The sequence below is a fragment of the Stomoxys calcitrans genome, chromosome 1 (genome assembly GCF_963082655.1).
Source record: "Stomoxys calcitrans chromosome 1, idStoCalc2.1, whole genome shotgun sequence".
In the NCBI taxonomy this organism is placed as follows: Eukaryota; Metazoa; Arthropoda; class Insecta; order Diptera; family Muscidae; genus Stomoxys; species Stomoxys calcitrans.
The window spans coordinates 23,846,755-23,865,609 of NC_081552.1; the positions used below are offsets into that span (position 1 = coordinate 23,846,755).

An 18,855-nucleotide genomic window follows, 5' to 3' on the forward strand; every position below is an offset into this window, starting at 1 on the left:
GCCAAAGCAGCAGCAAAAGAACAACAGACATACATGCAGAAATATGAATATGGAAGTATGTATGTGCGTATCTACCGTTCTGCCTGTAAGTCTATATTAAAGTAACAGATCAAAGAATGTTAACAATCGTTTTGTGTGGCAGGGTTGCCATCCACAACAATATTAATTACTATTTTGCCGTACCTGTGGCTCCCATCTATATAAGGCGCTTGTCTTTGATTGTGGATGCATTGGAGTGGTTGCAACTGTGTTTGAATGCTGGTGTTTCTTGTGCGCAGGAAAAAGAATAAATATTGTCGAAGTTACTACCAATGAAGAAAAATTCGCATCTCCACCTATGACTTCAAATATAGACACAGCTACTTTAAATAACGTCCCTGATGAATTCAATGATCAGTTTAAAGTCTTCAAATCTTCAATTGAAAGTCAATTCGAAACCTTCAAACAGAATCAACGCAAAAAAGTTGATGACATTGAGCGGCGCATGGAAGTCATGGAATCAAGTCAAACAAATCAAATCAAACTAAATTTAACGTTCCAATGAAAAAACTGGTAGAAGGTATTTTCAACTGTCTGGCGTTAACTAGACAGTTGAAAACATCGCACAACACTGCAATATCCGAGATACAAACCCATATTGATGTTCTGCAAAGGCGATTAAACAGGGCAGATATTGTTATCAATGGGTTACCAGATGGAATACTGGATCTAAGGATACCCATTATAAAAATCGCTTCATTATTTAATATCGACCTCAATCCATTCATCATTCAGCACTGTTGCTACATGACACAGGGTAAATCAGTATTGATCAAGTTAAACTCTATTTACATATATCTGAGACTTGCTCATTCATGACAAATTATTGTAGAAGTGGCCACTGCTACTTTCGGCTATTCTCGGTGATGATGTTGCGGGCAGGGTTTATTTAAATGATCATTTACATCAAGGGGCATCTTACTTATTGTACCTTTGCTGGAAGTTAAGGAGACAGAAAAAAATCGGCATTTAAGCTTATTAATGGTGATTTGCCTAAAGTTCTGGTTAACATGCCCAATGGTACTAAAAACTTAACATGAATGTGGTGATCTGCTTGATGCTGTAGGCAGCGGCCCAGCGCCTCTATTGAGTAGTATTGTACTTTCCAGCTTATGTTTGTTTTGTATCAGATGTAAAGATATTTTACCCGCCCTTTTAATATTATTTTATCTTGTATTTTTGAATACTATTTTACTATATATGCTTAATCTTTCAATTATTTCTCTGGAAACAACTTTTTAAGATTTTGTCTGTGATTCCGTAATATACATACATTTGGTAAATAATGGATCTTAATAATATATGTAGGTGATATAGTTCATGATAATTCTATTTTACGTTCCCAACTTTCCAATTTCAGTAATAATTTAAATATTTCACACTTTAATGCCCAAAGTTTCAACATTGAGCCAACGTCTGCTAAACTGACAGAAATCAGAAGCATTGTTCAAGATATTTTTCTTGATATTTTTGATGCAAGCGAATATGGCTTAAAATTCATATCTCTAACGCAGTTAATATATCTGGTTACTCTACCTTAAGAAATCATCGGCCTCTTCGTAGAGGTGGTGGTGTTACGTTATTTATCTCCAAGAAACTTTCTGCTAAGGTTGTATATTCAGGTCCAAACAACGGTGTTGTGGAATGTCTGTAGAAATATTGGTTGAGTGAGAGAGAATAATAATTTCTGTAGTCTATCTACCAAGCGAAGATTATGAGTCCTTTGAATCAGAGATTTCTGATCAACTTGTTCTCTACTCAAATATTGTAATCATGGGCGTCCTCAGTAATAAATCTTATAAAGTTAAACGGGCGTGCATGTGTACGAATATGTCATTAGTGCATAATTCTCTACCGACGCACTATGATGCATTTCATTATTTATCTTCTCTTATTGACTATATCCTTATATCCTGTCCTGAACGTAAACGTATTGGAGGTCAATTAATTTCTCCTGAAATTTCGAAACATGCTTTCATTTATATTTCTATGAATTTTTTAGTGCGGCGGCATCAGGACTATTATGATTACTACGTCTTCCTGAATTATGATGAGGATTTGTTGTGTGATACTATTTCCTCTGTGGATTTTTCCAACATGTATTCAACAGCAGATATTGATGTACAGTTGCGCATTTTTATGAGCGGGATTGAAACAATCCATATTGTTTTCCTAGAAGGAGAAAAAACACGAATAATCGTGATGACTGGATTAACGCTCCCACTGTGACAAGAACCAACAGAATTGGTCGGTATATTACAGGGCAAGAAATCGGGCTAAGACTGCCAAAAGACGTATAAAACGGAAATGCCACTCTGCTATGTTTGATAAATGTGAGAATCGCAAGGCTCTTTGGAATATTAATAGAGATAATGAAATTATCAGACGTAGAATGCCTAATATTGACATTCCTTCTGTCAGTAGTGTTGATGACTTAAATGAGAGATTTATACAATAGATAACCAAGTGGATGTTATGAATGACATGCATTCTTTTCTTTTTTCGTTACCCGCGAACGATGGGTTTTCCTTTACTTGTATAACACAGTGACGGCCTATTTTCGTTCATAATATCAAATACCCCTGGATTATTTCCGAGCACTCTCTTAATTTTTTAGAGTGTTAAATAAATTATGACAGCCAGCATCCGCAGAGAGTGGAAAACTGCTAGGATCCTATAAAGAAAAAGTCGAGTTCCGACAAATATAGACCCATCGCGCTTCTTCCTCTTTTGTCCAAGGTGGTTGAGTATGTTTTAAAGAAACAACTCGTTGATTACCTGGAACGTTGCAGATTACTTTCTGACTCTTAATGTGGTATCAGGATGACATCTATGCCACTGTTGGGATAAACTGACTCCATTAGAGAAACATTTTCCTATCATATTATATGCCTTCTGCTATCGTTGGATTTGGAAAAGGCTTTCGAACGCGTTGACCATTTTGTCTTGGTCGAAAAACTTCACCAGTATTTTGGGCTCGGTCTAGATGCCTGGATGTCTAATGGGAGGCGCAGAGGTTGGCATCTATATCTAGTTTGGAACTATAATATTTTTTCTTAAAACCTTTTTTTTTATTTTGTCAAATTACTTAGTCTCTTTTTTATTAAGAATCTTAAGAATAATATTAAATACTTTTGATTGTATTCAAATATAATGAGTAGATAATTGTTGCGATCTTAGTCTTTAAGTCAATATTGTAATATATTTTGTATATAAAACATAAGGAGTAGTTTATTGTAATTTGTTTAAATTGAAAAAAAATTTTTCCAATTTCACTAAGCCTCGTCTATAGGCCAAAAAAGTTGCCCGTGCCAAATTTGATGACGATCAAATTTAATACCCCGTACCACAGTAGTGGTGTAGAGTATAAAAACATGGTTAATAAATGTTTTAAGTGTGGAATCAAAACCAACATGGAACATGTTTTCCAATCATGTATGTATTTACATGCCGCAACGTAGGATGGTCAACATGTAATTTCTCAAATCACCAAATGAGGATAAAATCAACGCAATATATAAATATACTACTAGAATTTTTGGTTGTATAAAAATAAGTTTATTTTTATTAGGAGAGGATGGCTTATTTTTTCCTGCTTTTATATTTAAAATACATAAGTAAATACAAAAATAATAATTGGAGAGTCATCTGTCATTAAATTCAAAGACAGCATCTTTATTTGAAAGCTTCGGTTCTTTGGCTCATTTCATTGCTTAAATTTAGGCCAATCGGTCCATAAACTTGCGTGTATATATCCATAAGTGCATTTTGAGTGCTACATATATGGCACCTATATCTAAATCTCAACCGATTTCTACCAAATTTAACACGCATAAAGAAAACAATTTGCTAAATTTCGGAAATATTGGTTGATCAACCTTCTTCCTATAAAATTCATCGGCTATGTTAAGGGTTTTAAGAAAATAGCCTGTTGATATTCCATTGCAGGAGATTGTCCAGCTCTATGCCATTTTGTTTAATGCCTTTCAATTTATTTATTTATTCAAGCACTCAGTTCAAATAATAGCATAGCAAAAAACATTTAAAAGTCAGCAAAAGTTTGGTTTTGTTAAAACCATTAGTCTGGCTATCCGTATCGTGATTTCTGGTTCGACATGAACCTTCTTCGGTGGATTTCGCCAAATGAATCAATCATACCAACTAAAATATTGTAGGTTGTAGAGCACACATTTGAATTTGAACAGAGCTCTAAAAGACCACTTGTTTCTCAAGCGCAATAGGAGTCAAATAAAAACATACTTCTCTTGTTCAAATTCAACCTATACCATCAATGCTATTAGCAAAAAAACCCAAAAATCTTTTGCAAAACTCATTTGCTCTTCGCACTGAAATCAACCAACAACTTATGCTTCTAGTGTATTTTTGTGTATACCCGAATTAAAAAAAGTTTATATGGTCAGATCCAATTATATATAATTGGATCTAATTGTATCCAATTAGATCTAATTGGATTCATTTTTCACCCGATTTCGTTGAAATTTTTTTGTAGATCTCTACACTGCTTTGTCGAATGTGGTCCCGAAATAGAGTTTTGAGTCTATAAAAGGAGCATTTTTCATTCGATTTCGATGAAATTTGAAACAGTGAGTTTTTGTAGACCTTTATACTCCTTTGTCGAATGTGGTCCAGGTCGACCCATATTTGGATAGTGCTGCCATATAGACCTATCTCTATTCTTTATGGGTAAATGCCTTTTGGGTATGACCTATCGCCCATCTCTACTCATCTAAATAGTGGTATAACACAAAAGAGTTGATTTTGCAGAAAACGCATTTTATGATATAATTTCCCTTACCTTTATAAAATAACTAAACCTTAACTCGAAAAATATTTTTTTTTATTATGTCAAACCAAAGAAATTCCGAGTTAGTTTCTAAAAAGAGATGTTATTTCCGCTTCATGGCATAAAAAAAGATTATTTCTCTAAGCACAGAAATAGTTTCATGCGACGTGCCTTTCGTTTGGTTTGTCTGCTTGTGCTTTCTTTTTTCGATCTTAAAATCTTATTGAGATTCCATTGGAAGATATTGTTGGGCTCTAGACCATTTTGTTTAACGCATTTCTAATTAAAGAATAGCATACCAAAAGTCATTTAAAAGTCAGCAAAATGTTGGTTTTACTAAAAACATTTGACTGGCTATCCGTATCGCGATTTCTGCTTCGCAAAGAATAATCTAGAACCGAACAATGCAACCGTAGCGCAGAGATTTGCATGTCCGCCTATGACGCTGAACGCCTTGATTCAAATCCTGGCGAGACCATCAAAAAATTTTCATCGGTGGTTAATCCCTCCTAATGCTGGCGACATTCGTAAGGTACTATGCCATGAAAAACTTCTCTCCAAAGAGGCACGCCGTTCGGACTCGGCTATAAAAAGGAGGCCCCTTATCATTGAGCTTAAACTTGAATCGGACTTCACTCATTGATATGTGAGAAGTTTGCCCCTGCATTGCATTTTTTGCCACCGAAACGACAAAGCGCAACAGATAAAATAGCCTGTGTTAAATTTCGTGAAGATTTGTTGACAGATGTGCATAATAAAGCAGTTTCAATCCTAATTGGGCGGCATATACACATGTGTGCAAAATAATAAGTATAATAGCAGTTTGTTTGTATATCTTAAGTTAAATTCATAAATGTATTTATTGTAACACAACACAGTTTATATTACATTTTTACGACATAAAAGAATATTATAAAAAATGTTGTATGAATTATCGTGAAAAATAAAATTATTCACCCTTATTCCAGTTGTCAAAGGCGAAAATCGACAGCAATCGTAGTCGAAGGGAAATTTAACAATTCGTGGTATTATGTAGGTTAACTGCCTTCGACAGTTTGGTAATAGGAATATACTTTAGTAAATAACAAAATAATAAAAAAGTAGGCTCCATACTCTTTCCACAAAATGGCGTAATGTACTTTAGAGTGCAATTTACTTATATATCGACCGTTTTCGCCTAATTTAGTAGTCGAATTCGACTTGCGTGATACCAAAAATGTTAAAGAACTTTCCCTTTCGACAACCACAATACCATTTTTCAGAAATGTTGAAATTCGACTACGCCTTCGACGATCGAAAAAAGGGGAATTAATGTCATAATAACAAAAAAATTCTTGCAGGCCTGTTCCGATTTTCGAATCCGCAAAACGAAAAAAAAAAATATGTTGCCTATATTTTATAAGACTTTTTGTTTTATGGCTTTATGGCGAAACGTTGGCTGAAAATAGGCGGAAAAGTAGTACTCTGTTTATAGCGAACCACCTCACTATAGGTTTATAGTGAGGTTGTTCGTTTTTCTTTATTTATTTGAGAAAAAATATATAAAATGGAGAAAACAATAAGTGCAGATAAAAAAACTTTTTTTGGTACGGAATTCCGCTCGCAGAACAATTACAAATTTCCGAAAGCTGAATAGAATAACAACTCTTAGTAGAAATTTGATCAGAGTATGCATTCCAATATAGATATGGCATGGTTTGCAAGATATATGTACGGCAAAGAAAAGTTTTCGTTTTCGAAAACAAGAACAGGGCTGTTGAAAATTGGTGGACAAAATAGAAAGTAGATGCTGTAAACCGTCAAACATGATAAGTAAATTCAATATTTTTAGGATAAATTGTCATTTAACTTGATTATATTATTAATTCCCGTTGTACCCACTTTTAATTTGTATTACTTTGTGTATCCTTTTTGGCATACTGCTTGTAAGTTTACAACAGGTTTCAAGTGGGATTTCATACCAAGTTTTTTTGTACAAAATTCCGGAGTTGATCCTTATTTTAGAATGATTGTGTACCGATGCGTTTTTTCAGTCTCCACAAAGTTTTTTTAATGGATTCGGGTCAGGCCAGTCAAGCAGCTTTATCCTTTTTTCCTGGGACCAATCTTTGACTTACTGGGATGTGCGTTTTGGATCGTTGTCCTGTTGTAACATAGAAAGGAAATCTCTAAGATGTTTTTCTATTCAAATCGTGTAATGGTATCAGTAATACGATATATTGGACCTGTACCATACCAAGAGGAACAGTTGGCACCCCGTGCTTAACTGTCCTTTTTGTAAACCGTGCCATAATCATTGCCAAATAAATTTATTTTGGTTTCATCGCGTGAGATGTTTAGCCATTTTTTTCATGCTGTCTAGCAAAGAATAGCCTCGTTAAATTTTTTTCGAAGCAGTGGACCCTTTCTGGCTATTCGTCCTGGCAGTTTGGCAAGTCTCCTCCGAACTGTTCGAGCAGATATCACATTGCCTATGTCAGCAGAAATTTGAATGAATTAAAGGGGGGTCTCTATTTGCAAGGGTTACAATATGGCAACCCATTGTTGGCGTGGTTTTTTTTGGCCTAAAATTGTGATTTAATTTGTTTTAAATTTCACAAGCGCAGTAAATTAAATAATGGTGAATGAACACATTTCGAACCGAACACTGATTTTGGTAATAAAATTCAATGATTTGCAAGCGTTGCTCGTTAGTAAGTCTATTCATGATGAAATGTCAAAGCATACTGAGCATCTTTCTCTTTGACACCATGTCTGAAATCCCACGTGATCTGTCAAATACTAATGCATGAAAATCCTAACCTCAAAAAAATCACCCTTTAGCATCGAAGTTGCCAAATAGAAGTTTGGAAATGCGGCGAAGTTGGCAAATTTCATGTAAAAACTAAAAGTGCGTTACTACGTTAAGGCTGGTACTATGTTCTTTTTTGCGGAAAAATTTCCGAAAATCGTTCTTTCGGTGGTTTGACTTGGTTACCACATCTAATTTTTTTGGGTTTCTTTGGCCAAAATTTTGCCATTAACATAAAAAATAATATGGATTAAACAATTTATAAGCTGCTTACGAAAATGTGTACACACAAATGGGGTTACCAAGCAGAAAAACAGTCAATTGCTGAATTTGTTGCTGCTCTTCGCTCTGACCTTGGAGAATGTGAGTTTACCAATGCATGTGCTACTTGTGGGAATTCTGCGGCTGAAGTTTTCTTACGGGCTCAATTTCTCCGGGGTATATGTGACAATGCCACAAAGGAAAAGCTTTTAAAATCCAGTACAAAAAAGTTTGATGAAATTGTTTCATGTGCTCTATCTCTAGAAGCTACAAAAGTTTGTGATTCTTTCAAAGGCTGCAGTTACTTCATCGGGTGACCAACCTATGATGTCGATGTCGCGGCATAGGCGAGTAGCATGTGTTCTCTTGTGATTAATGTGCCATATCTATTCACATCTGCATCTCGTATAATCTTCTCTAGCAGAATAATAAAGAGATCACACGATAGGCTGTTTCCTTGTCTGAAACCTCGTTTGGTATTAAATGGTTCGGAGAGATTCTTTCCTATTCTTACTGAGGAACGCGTATCAGTAAGTGTCATCCTGCAGGCTTATTAATTATGCAGGGATGCCAAACTCAGACATGGCTTGAAATACCTTTAAACGTAAAGGAGTCAACAAAGCAGGTGTTGATTTTTCCTTGTCGGGTCTTTTCCAGGATTTGACGCAGTGTGAATATCTGGTCCAAATCTAAAGCCGCATTGATAGAGCCCAATTATCTCATTGACTTTAGGTTTTAATCTTTCACACAGTACGCTCGAGAGTATCTTGTATGCGATGGGGAGGAGACTTATTCCTCCATAGTTGGCACATTCCGTTTTGTCTCCTTTCTTGTGTACGGGACATAGTATGCTGAGGTTCCAATCATCGGTTATACGTTCCTCTAGCCAGATTGCGCAGATAAGCTGATGCTAAGGCGTATGCGTAAGCGTGTCGCCTCCGGTCTTAAATAGTTCAGCGGGTGACCTGGTACCTGGACCTCTTTCTGACTAGGAGGTAAACATTCTATACTATCATCATTGATTGGTTCTGCGGTATCCTCTTCGCCGCCTACGTCGGGACTATCAGTTGGGTAAAATGTTCTCTCCATATTCTCAGCATGTTATCTGTGTCGGTTACCAGATGTCCTTTGTCTCTGCAGGAGGACGTGCCTGCACCAAATCCATAGGTTTGATGTTTAATTCTTTGGCAAAATTTCCGGACTTCATTCAGACTCCAGTACATCTCAATTCGCTTACACTCACGGCTTTCCATTTCCTTTTTCTTTCTGCGGAATAGACGTTTCTCCTCTCTCATTTTCTCCCGATACCCGTTGCTACTGATTGCAGGGTTGCTCTATATGCCGCATTCTTGGCTTCAGTATCATCTCGAAACGCTTGGTCGTACCATGGTTTTTTTGGAGCAGGCTTCCGGTACCCAAGTACTGATTTCGCGGCATTTTCCATAGAGTGGGCAATAGTTTGCCACTGCGCCACGATATCTACCCGCAAGCATAAAAACTTCACCAGCTAAGTTTAATCATAAAATCAACCAAATCTTACGCAATGTACCAAAAGCAAAGGCCTATTTTGACGATATAATTGTACACGGCAAATCAAATTATAAAGAGAACTTGAGAGCATGTTCACTGCAACTCCAAAGCTATGATCTACATCTAAAAGTACGAAATTGCTCACTTAGGCCATATTATAGAACTTCACCAAGTGCATAAGTCATTAACAAAAGTAAAGGCACTATTAATATGCCAAAGCCAAATACCGTTGAAGATGTAAGGCGATTCCTAGGAGTGGTTGGATTGCATACAAGGTTTAAACCTATATATAAGAAGCCTATTGCAAAAGGACTACAAATTTAAATGGACAGCAAATTGTTTAAGATTTTTTTAAGGAATCGAAAAATAAATTTCAAGTGACCATTTACTAATGTTCTACGATGCAAATCTACCTCTTCCGTTAACATGTGACGCGAGACCATCAGGTATAGCAGGTGTTCTCTCTCATTTAATTAACGACAGCGAAAAACCAGTTGCGTTTGCGCCGAGATCCCTGACTGCCGACGAACGAAATTACTCGCAGCTAGACAGAGAAACACTAGCCATTGTTTTGCTGTGCAATATTTCCATGAGTACTTATTTGGTCGATCTTTCAAATTAATTACAGACAACATGCCATTGTCTAGAATATTTCAACATTCTAAGCTTCCACAAATAACATCTGCAAGACTGCCTTCTTAACAGGATATGATTACGAGGTGATTCCAAAGAAAAGCACCGAAATCGTTCATGCCGATTGCCTTTCAAGAGCAGAGTAGATTTCCAGATATGGGTTTCCAGAAGTCCTTGTGTACGACAATCCAACTATCTTCACTAGTAATGAATTTAAAACATTCTGCCCTTGGTAGAGATTAGAAGGTGAAGTCATAAACCCAACTACTACGCTAGGCTGTCAAACTTCTGTACACTGTCAAATTGACTTTCTAGTTTTTATTTGCAATATCATGTGTAGCAGCCATAAGATCAAAATAGTTATGATTATAAACATATAAATTATAAATTCAAAAGATAAAAATGTGAAAAAAGAAGCAAAATGTAAAGAACCTTTAAAATCCAAACAAAGCATTTGACGTAGTGCGATTTGGATACATCTGGTATAGTTCAGAAATTTAGTGCTCTTGATCACCCAGCCACCAAAGGCCTTATAGAAAGAAATGTTCAAACACTAAAAAGAAATTAAACGCAATGTCAGACGAAAACGTGCCATTACAAGATAAAGTGAGAGAAATAATGTTTAAATACTGGTCAACACCACTGCGGAACTGCAATACACCTGCGGAACATTTATTCGGTCGTCAAATGAGAATCCGGTTGGACGCACTAAAACCAACAAAGTCCTACAAAACAACATTAGAGAATGTCCACACAAGACAATTAAGTGTGGAAGAAATGGTTCAGGCTCGTTATTACACAGCTAATGGAAAATTATGGAAACTTGGGATGGCCGTCTTCATTATATGGTCGAACTTGAAAATGGATATGTATTTAAGAGACATGTAGGCCAACTTTGATCTACTAATGTTAAAGGCAGTGATGAAAGGATCACTCTACAACAAAATCAAAATAACACCAATATTCCAGGAAATAACCAACCTCATGAAGAATATGTCTAAAGCTCTTAAACCACCTTTAATTTCTCCTAGACTTAAACAGAACGAGCCCCCGAACACCTCTAGGGCTCCACCTACCGGTAGAATTTCAATCGCGGATAGGTTTTTTTCCAAATCCGCACGTACACTTAGCAGGGATTTTGAGTCTAATACTCAATAACTTTACAAATTTATATAAAAAACTCAACAAGTCAAATAAGTTTTTATGGGCTTTAAAAAAAGATTATACTGCTCTAGAAAAGTTGATAAGAATCAAAATTAATTAAACAATTTATTTGGCCATTGACATTGTGGGAAATCTCAATTTAAAATTCGCACATAGCACACATTTAGCGCGTTTATCAACAAGTAAGCTCTTCTCAGCAAGCTATGGGGTCTCATAATTCAAACAAATATCTGTATATTTTTTTCCTTTATCTTAAGTCATTTGCTCGAATCAAAATAACCCAATTTTTTGCCCATATTGCATGGAATGCAAGATGCATTTGGCCCGATGTATTATTCGATTGACTCTATTGACACTCATTCAAAGTTCAATGGTTTTTTATGACAGAAAAAATCTGAAAATACACATTAAATCACTTCTCATATATTTACAATATACTTCTCATATATTTACAAATTCTACACAGTTAAAAGGAAGCGTCGTAATTGTAAAAATATATAAACGTTTGTTTATATACATTTGTATGTATATTGCAATAACATTGAAAATAAACTGTACTACAGAAAAATAAAAAAATTATAGTAGGAAAAAATCGATGTTCGATAATCTGAAGTCTTATAAAATTATTGATGCACAAGTTCAGAAATATAAAGCTTAATTTTGATAACTCCCTGGGAACAAACCCCCAGGGAATTAATTTCTCCCGCGAATAAAATAAAAGTTAGAATTTTCGAAAACAGCTGTTTTGCTTCAGCTGTTTTATTTTGATATTAGTAGGCCACCGTGGCGCAGTGGTGGGTTCAAATCCCGGTGTTAACATCAGACAATTTTTCAGCGAAGGTTATCCCCTTCTTAATGTTGTTTGCATTTATGGGGTATCCTGCCATGCTTTAACATGGCAGGATACCCATGTTCGGTTGGACTCGGCATAAAAAAGGAGGTCCCTATCAATGAGCTTAAACTTTAATCGGACTGCACTCATTGATATGAGAGAAGTATCTCCTGTTCCTTAATGGAATATTCATGGGAAATTTAGTAGTAGTAAATAGTTATTTTTTGCAAAAAAATGGTGTTGCTTTTGTAATGTTTGTTTTACTTTTTGTTTTTTAATAGTACACAATTGTGGTCTACAGCTTGTCACAATATTTCTGTTTTGTGATAACAACTTCCCGCCTTCATCCAACAATCATTGGATTAATTGTGTTGTGTTGTATTGCTTGCATGCGGGGCACACATCCTGGTGGACAGATAAATAGATTAATTGTGTCGTGTTGTCTTGGTTGTATGCGGGGCACACATCCTGCACATTGGCGTTTTCCTTTGCCAAAGGGAGTTTATATGGCTAAATCTACGGGATCGTACTTGGGCAGAACTACTTTAGTGAGTAGTATAGAGGTTTGCTTCTATTTTGTCGTCATGAATGCTGTGGTGATCCGTCTGAAATGCTGCTTCATCTAAAGGCCTACTTTTATGGAGCTAGAACTTGAAAATCTAATCGACATTTCCGGGCGGCGACCAGTTTTCTCGGTGGTTGGAACGACTGTTAGATATAGTGCCGCCAAAAAGCTACGTATGGATTTATTCCTATTCCTGTGGAGTTAAAGCTGCCAAGTATTTTTGACCTAATTAATGATCTGAAGTGCAATATTGCCAATTCGCCCATGAACATTTCATTAAGGATCAGGCAGGAAACTTCTTGCATATCAATGAGTTCTGTCCGATTCAACTTTAAGCTTAATGATAAGGGACCTCCTTTTAGTATCCGACTCCGAACGACGTGCCGCTTACAATATTTAAATATGAACCACATATTTTGATACCTCTATTCATGTACAAATTCTAGAATACTCGTCTTTTATTGTAAATAAAATTGAAAAACTTATGCAAACCTTCTATGTATGGTACATTTACATGATTTGGGCATATTTAAACCGGGAGAATCTAACAACATTTTTTTTTTGGTTTTCATGAAAAAGTGAAATATAATTTCCATACGTAATAAGTTGTTCGTAAATAGTAAGTGGTATCATTTTTCTATAAAAACAATTAAATTCATAATTTTTTATCCTAACTCTCTTTCACTTGTTTGGGGGAATTTTTCCCAAATTTTATCGCCTCTTATTTCGATTCAGAATACCTACATTTTTCCCTGGGAGATATTTCCCTTTTTCGAAGTTTATTTAGAATAAGGGAAAAGGGAGTAGGGAAAAAACTGCCAGGAAATTACTATTCAAAATAGGGGAAAAGGAAGTAGGGAAAAAACTCCCAGGGAATTGCTATTCAGAATACGGCTGATACTATTAAGTTCACCTGCGCCGGATTTAATTTATATATGTATATTGCCTCATGGATATTTCTTGAGAAGTTGCTGGAAATTTTTTTCTATGGCCAGAAATGAAATGAGAAGTCCATATGTTGTAATTAGAGTTTTATAAAATTCAGATAGGAATTAGCGTTTTGCAGACTTTATCATTGAGCTAGAATTTCAACCGGATATCACTCATTGAAATGAAAGGCATCTTTTTACCTTCTATAGCTTACCTTTTACCCAATCCATCATCCAGCAAATCTTTCCTACAAAATTTTCCTTCAAAGAAAGGCTTCTTTGAAGGAAAATTAAATCAGCATTTTTGGTTCGGCCAGGATATGAGAGTACTCCATCTTCGAGGAATTCCATCGTAGTTTATCTTCAAGCTAATCTTTTCGGTAGTCTTCTTTTGAAGGCACGTTAAGTTCGGCCAGGTCGAATCTCATTTACACTTCACCATGCGTTTGGATTTTTCAAAGGAAGAAACTAAAACCAGCGTACTTGAAACTAGTTTTTGAATGAATTGCGTTTTGATTGGAAGCTATAACAGTTTATATACCGATTTAGACAAAACTATTTGACAGGCCGTTTAAAAATATTTCGAGCGGTTTATATGGTAACTATGACAAAACAGATTTGGTCCCTTTACTATCCCAACTGAACTACACTTATAAGAAATATTTGTCAAAAATATTAATTCCCTTATTCACAAAACTTCATGGAAGATTTCCTTCCTAAAGGGTGATTTTTTTGAGGTTAGGATTTTCATGCATTAGTATTTGACAGATCACGTGGGATTTCAGACATGGTGTCAAAGAGAAAGATGCTCAGTATGCTTTGACATTTCAGCACGAATAGACTTACTAACGAGCAACGCTTGCAAATCATTGAATTTTATTACCAAAATCAGTGTTCGGTTCGAAATGTGTTCATTCACCGTAACGTTGCGTCCAACAGCATCTTTGAAAAAATACGGTCCAATGATTCCACCAGCGTACAAACCACACCAAACAGTGCATTTTTCGGGATGCATGGGCAGTTCTTGAACGGCTTCTGGTTGCTCTTCACTCCAAATGCGGCAATTTTGCTTATTTACGTAGCCATTCAACCAGAAATGAGCCTCATCGCTGAACGGTGAATGAACACATTTCGAACCGAACACTGATTTTGGTAATAAAATTCAATGATTTGCAAGCGTTGCTCGTTAGTAAGTCTATTCATGATGAAATGTCAAAGCATACTGAGCATCTTTCTCTTTGACACCATGTCTGAAATCCCACGTGATCTGTCAAATACTAATGCATGAAAATCCTAACCTCAAAAAAATCACCCTTTAGATCTGTAAAATAAACGTACTTTAAAGTCGCATTAAGCTTTGGGAAGACTCTACTCTTTTCCTTCGGAGTTTAGCGGACTTTCAACAGACAGACGGACGGGTATGGTTAAATTGCAAATTAACCTACCTAATTATTGCAAAAAGTTTCTATACACATCAAAATTTTACAAAATCTTCTACGAAAATAAAATACAAGTTTCTCGGTAAGAATAGGAAAGAACGAATAGAGATAGTTAGGATCTATAATTTTGAGAAAGTCAGCAATTTTATCAACTTGGGTACTTTCATTAGAAATCAAATCGCAAAGAAATGTTTGTAGCATAGTGTCGTTATCATGTACTGTAGTACCCATTCATGCATTAGAGACACATTGAGATGCTCTGCGACTTAGGACAATCATTTTAGATTGAACAAACACAACTGAAAGCAAAGCAAAGTATTTACACTTAAAAACAAAACCTTCATATTTAAGTACTTACTGTGAAAAATGTTCATCAGTAGCATTTGTTCATTTGTTCGCAGATAATTCATGAAGAAACTCATTTAATTTTTCTAGCATTTCTCTGAACTGATTGATAAAATGTCAACGACAGCGGAGCCAATTGGAGGCGGAGGTAGTGGACTAGTGGCTGGCCTAGCCGAAAAAGTCGGAGCCCCAGAGGCTGCTATGCGTTTATTATTAACACTGCTAGCAGGTAAGCCAATGTCAAAAATGAAATACTATCCATCAGGAAGCTAAAGTAGTTTTGTTTTCTCATTTTAGGTTATCCCATTGCATTCCTATATCGTTTTCTAATACAACATCAATCAAAAAAGGCAGTGCACCATATCTTTTTTGCTCTCTGTGGCTTAATGCTATGCTTTTTTAATTATGGCATCAACACTTATCATTCACTACTTTGCATATGGATGACTTTTTTGTTTGTAAAGTTGCTACACAGCTCGCCCACAAAACTTGTTGCTGTTAATTTCATATTTCACATGGGATACCTGCTAATTGGATATTATTTTACCGAGAGTAACGAATATGACATTTTGTGGACAACACCACATTGTGTATTGACCCTGAGAATGATTGGTTTCGTATTTGATGTAACTGATGGCCTTAAAGCTAAAGAAAAGTTATCAAAGGACCAGTTGGAGTGCTGTTTAGAGAAAACACCTTCATTGTTGGAGCTCTTAGCCTATGCGTACTTTCCAGGGTCGTTCCTGGTAGGCCCACAATTTCCTTACCGTCGCTACCAGCGCTACATTGATGGTGAATTCAGCCAGTACAAAGGCTTTGTTCAAACTGGCGTGCTACGTTTTCTAATGGGCGTTACTTATTTGGCAGTACGACAAGTGGGAGCTATGATGTTGCCCGATAATTATTTCCTAACAGATTCTTATCGCAATCAGCCATTTATATGGCGTTTAATTTATTTAGGATTATGGGGCAAATTTTCTCTATACAAATATATATCGTGCTGGTTGCTGACGGAAGGGGCTCTCATGTGTTTGGGTATTTGATGGAATGATTTAAAAAAAAAAACCAATTAATTTTTCTTATTTTTAGGCTTTACTTACAATGGTAAATCGGCAGATGGTAGCGATGATTGGTATGGTTGTTCCAATGTCAAATTGTATCTTTTGGAAACCGGCAATACCATGGAACATTATGTTAAATCGTTCAATGTGAATACAAACCATTGGGTAGCCTCATATGTGTATAAACGTTTGAAGTTTTTGAATAATCGCACTATAAGCTATGGCGCAGCTTTATCATTCTTAGCCGTATGGCATGGTTTCCATAGTGGCTATTATATGTCATTTTTCCTGGAGTACTTAATTGTGACTACAGAAAAGCAGGTAAGAAAGTGATTGCATACAAATTAAAACAAGTTAAAAAAGCATTAAGTTATGGCGGGGCGATATTTGGATATCTTCTATTATATAAAAATGGAAGTGCAACGCTTTGTTTTTTTTTTTTTTGTTCCGATTGACTCAAAAATGGCTGAACCGATTTTCACGAAATATAAACAGATGGTACAGCTTGGTACCCCGGTAAAAATAGGGCACTTCACTTTGTGATGTACGCCAGATCTCGTAGATAGACAAATCGATTTAAGCGAAATTTTGTATGCCTCAAAAACAGAAAAATAACAGTGGGGGACGCCCAACCCCAAAACCGAAGGGACATATTTATCAATTTTTATATATGGCAATAACATTACTGGTAGATGGTATATCAGATGTAAATATTGTGTATAATGTTGTTGTTGTAGCTGTGTTATACACCGAGGCGGCAGCCCCTGCCGATGAAGAACTCCATCGGGTCAATCCGGTACGTACAACCAGCTGCCATGGGATTGATTGTGTATAATATAGGTCCCAAGCTGGACCTGGAATCTTCGTCCTTAATGTTAACGTAAAATTTTCTCTCATGGAGGTATGATTTTAGAAGTAAGTACAATTGGGCCGAGAGCATTTGTTTTAGCTTATATAAATGTGCTTCATGCCATACACGATCAAATGTCTGCTAAATTCTTTGTGGCATTGTTCAGGAGTGACAAGGCTCCAACCAATTGTTGAATCGGCAAGAATATGGAAAGTTAATGCGTATTTCGCAAATTCATATAAGTTAGGAAACAGAAACTCATTCAAACGATTTTTTTTAATTCCTAATTTAAATCAGAATTTTTAGAATTTTTGCCGTTTTCAATGATCCTCGATAGCTTGGCTCTTTAGATTTGCTTTCCAATAACTTAAGTTGATTTACAAAATCCTCTGGATTTTTTATAAAGTCTTTGAATTCACTTACTATGTCAATATAATTAATATCACCGTTAGGTTTTAAATGACATGGGTCTAAAAATCTTAAATTAATCAGTTTTTTTTGTCTTTTATCAAATCTTGATAACAAACAGTTTGATAAAATTTAAGTATATTAGTTTTCATCGTTATAATATTGTTTTCTGAAAGGCTTAAAAAACGAATTATTGATTCTGTTTCTAGGTCAATATATATTTCTTTAATAACTTTAATATGCAAAGAATTGTTATAATCAATATCGATTATATCCTGAAGGGTCATATAACTCGTCTTCAAAAAATTTCTAAATATTTGTAGAATAATTGACTTTGTTAAATAAATGATTTGCCATGATTCACGTTGGAATGTTCTATTTATGGCATTCATTGTTTTAAGAATGTAAACCAAAAACTTTAAATATATTTTATTTAAGTTGTTGTTTTTGTGTTTTGTACACTGAGGCGGCAGCCCTTTCCGGTGAAGGAATCCATCGGGTCAATCCGGTACGTACAACCGGCTACCATTGGATTGATTTAAGTTGTTAATTCCTTCAGGATTCTATAATTTTTTTTTTTTTTCATTTTTCTTTTGCATTTTTCCTTCAAATTTTTTTCTTTTGAAATAATGCTCCAACACTTCCCATTGTTCAAGCATCCTTTTTGATACTGATTCGACAGAAAGCCATATGGTATCGCTGAGTCTTAAAAGTTTGTGCTCGGGAACATCAAAAATATTTTGCAGATCCTTATACTCAGTTTGTCGTTTTGCACTTTTAAAAAAGTTAAAAACATCTTTTATCAACTGTTCCGCAGCACTCGGAAAACATTTTAAAAATGAGCTATTAATTATTGATGAAATTGATTGAAATCGTTGCGCGTTGAATTGTCGAACCACCATTACCACACATTTTTCCGTGGAGATATCCGTAGTTTCGTCGATAACAATACTAAACTTGTCTCCCTTCGTATTGTTAGCCATTAAGAGAAAATCTTGTAGACCCAGGAATAATGCAAAATCTTTTGATATGGTTCGACTGCAAGTAACCTTCAAATACATTTAGAACATTAATTTTTTAAAATAAATTGATTAATACATGTTCATTTACTTACCGATTTTGCTATAGACGAATGTGGATATATCGAGCAATGAAATTTTTAAAGTTTGTCCATGGGTTTAAACGATTGGTCCTTCATTATCAT

At 35.5% G+C, this 18,855-nt stretch overlaps 1 protein-coding gene across 3 annotated transcripts in view; it reads left to right on the forward strand.

The window, feature by feature from the left end:
- The window catches only part of LOC106089973 (lysophospholipid acyltransferase 5), a 52,625-nt gene that overhangs the window by 15,553 nt on the left and 18,217 nt on the right, over positions 1-18,855 (forward strand). For 2 of the 3 annotated variants that reach the window (XM_013255988.2, XM_013255989.2), the window contains exons 2-4: positions 15,423-15,561; positions 15,630-16,367; positions 16,422-16,714. In XM_013255988.2, coding sequence (XP_013111442.2) covers positions 15,447-15,561; positions 15,630-16,367; positions 16,422-16,714 — 1,146 coding nt within the window. In that variant the 5' untranslated portion in view covers positions 15,423-15,446. The remainder of the gene's footprint in view (positions 1-15,422; positions 15,562-15,629; positions 16,368-16,421; positions 16,715-18,855) is intronic. The other variant, XM_059364533.1, reaches the window with a different exon arrangement.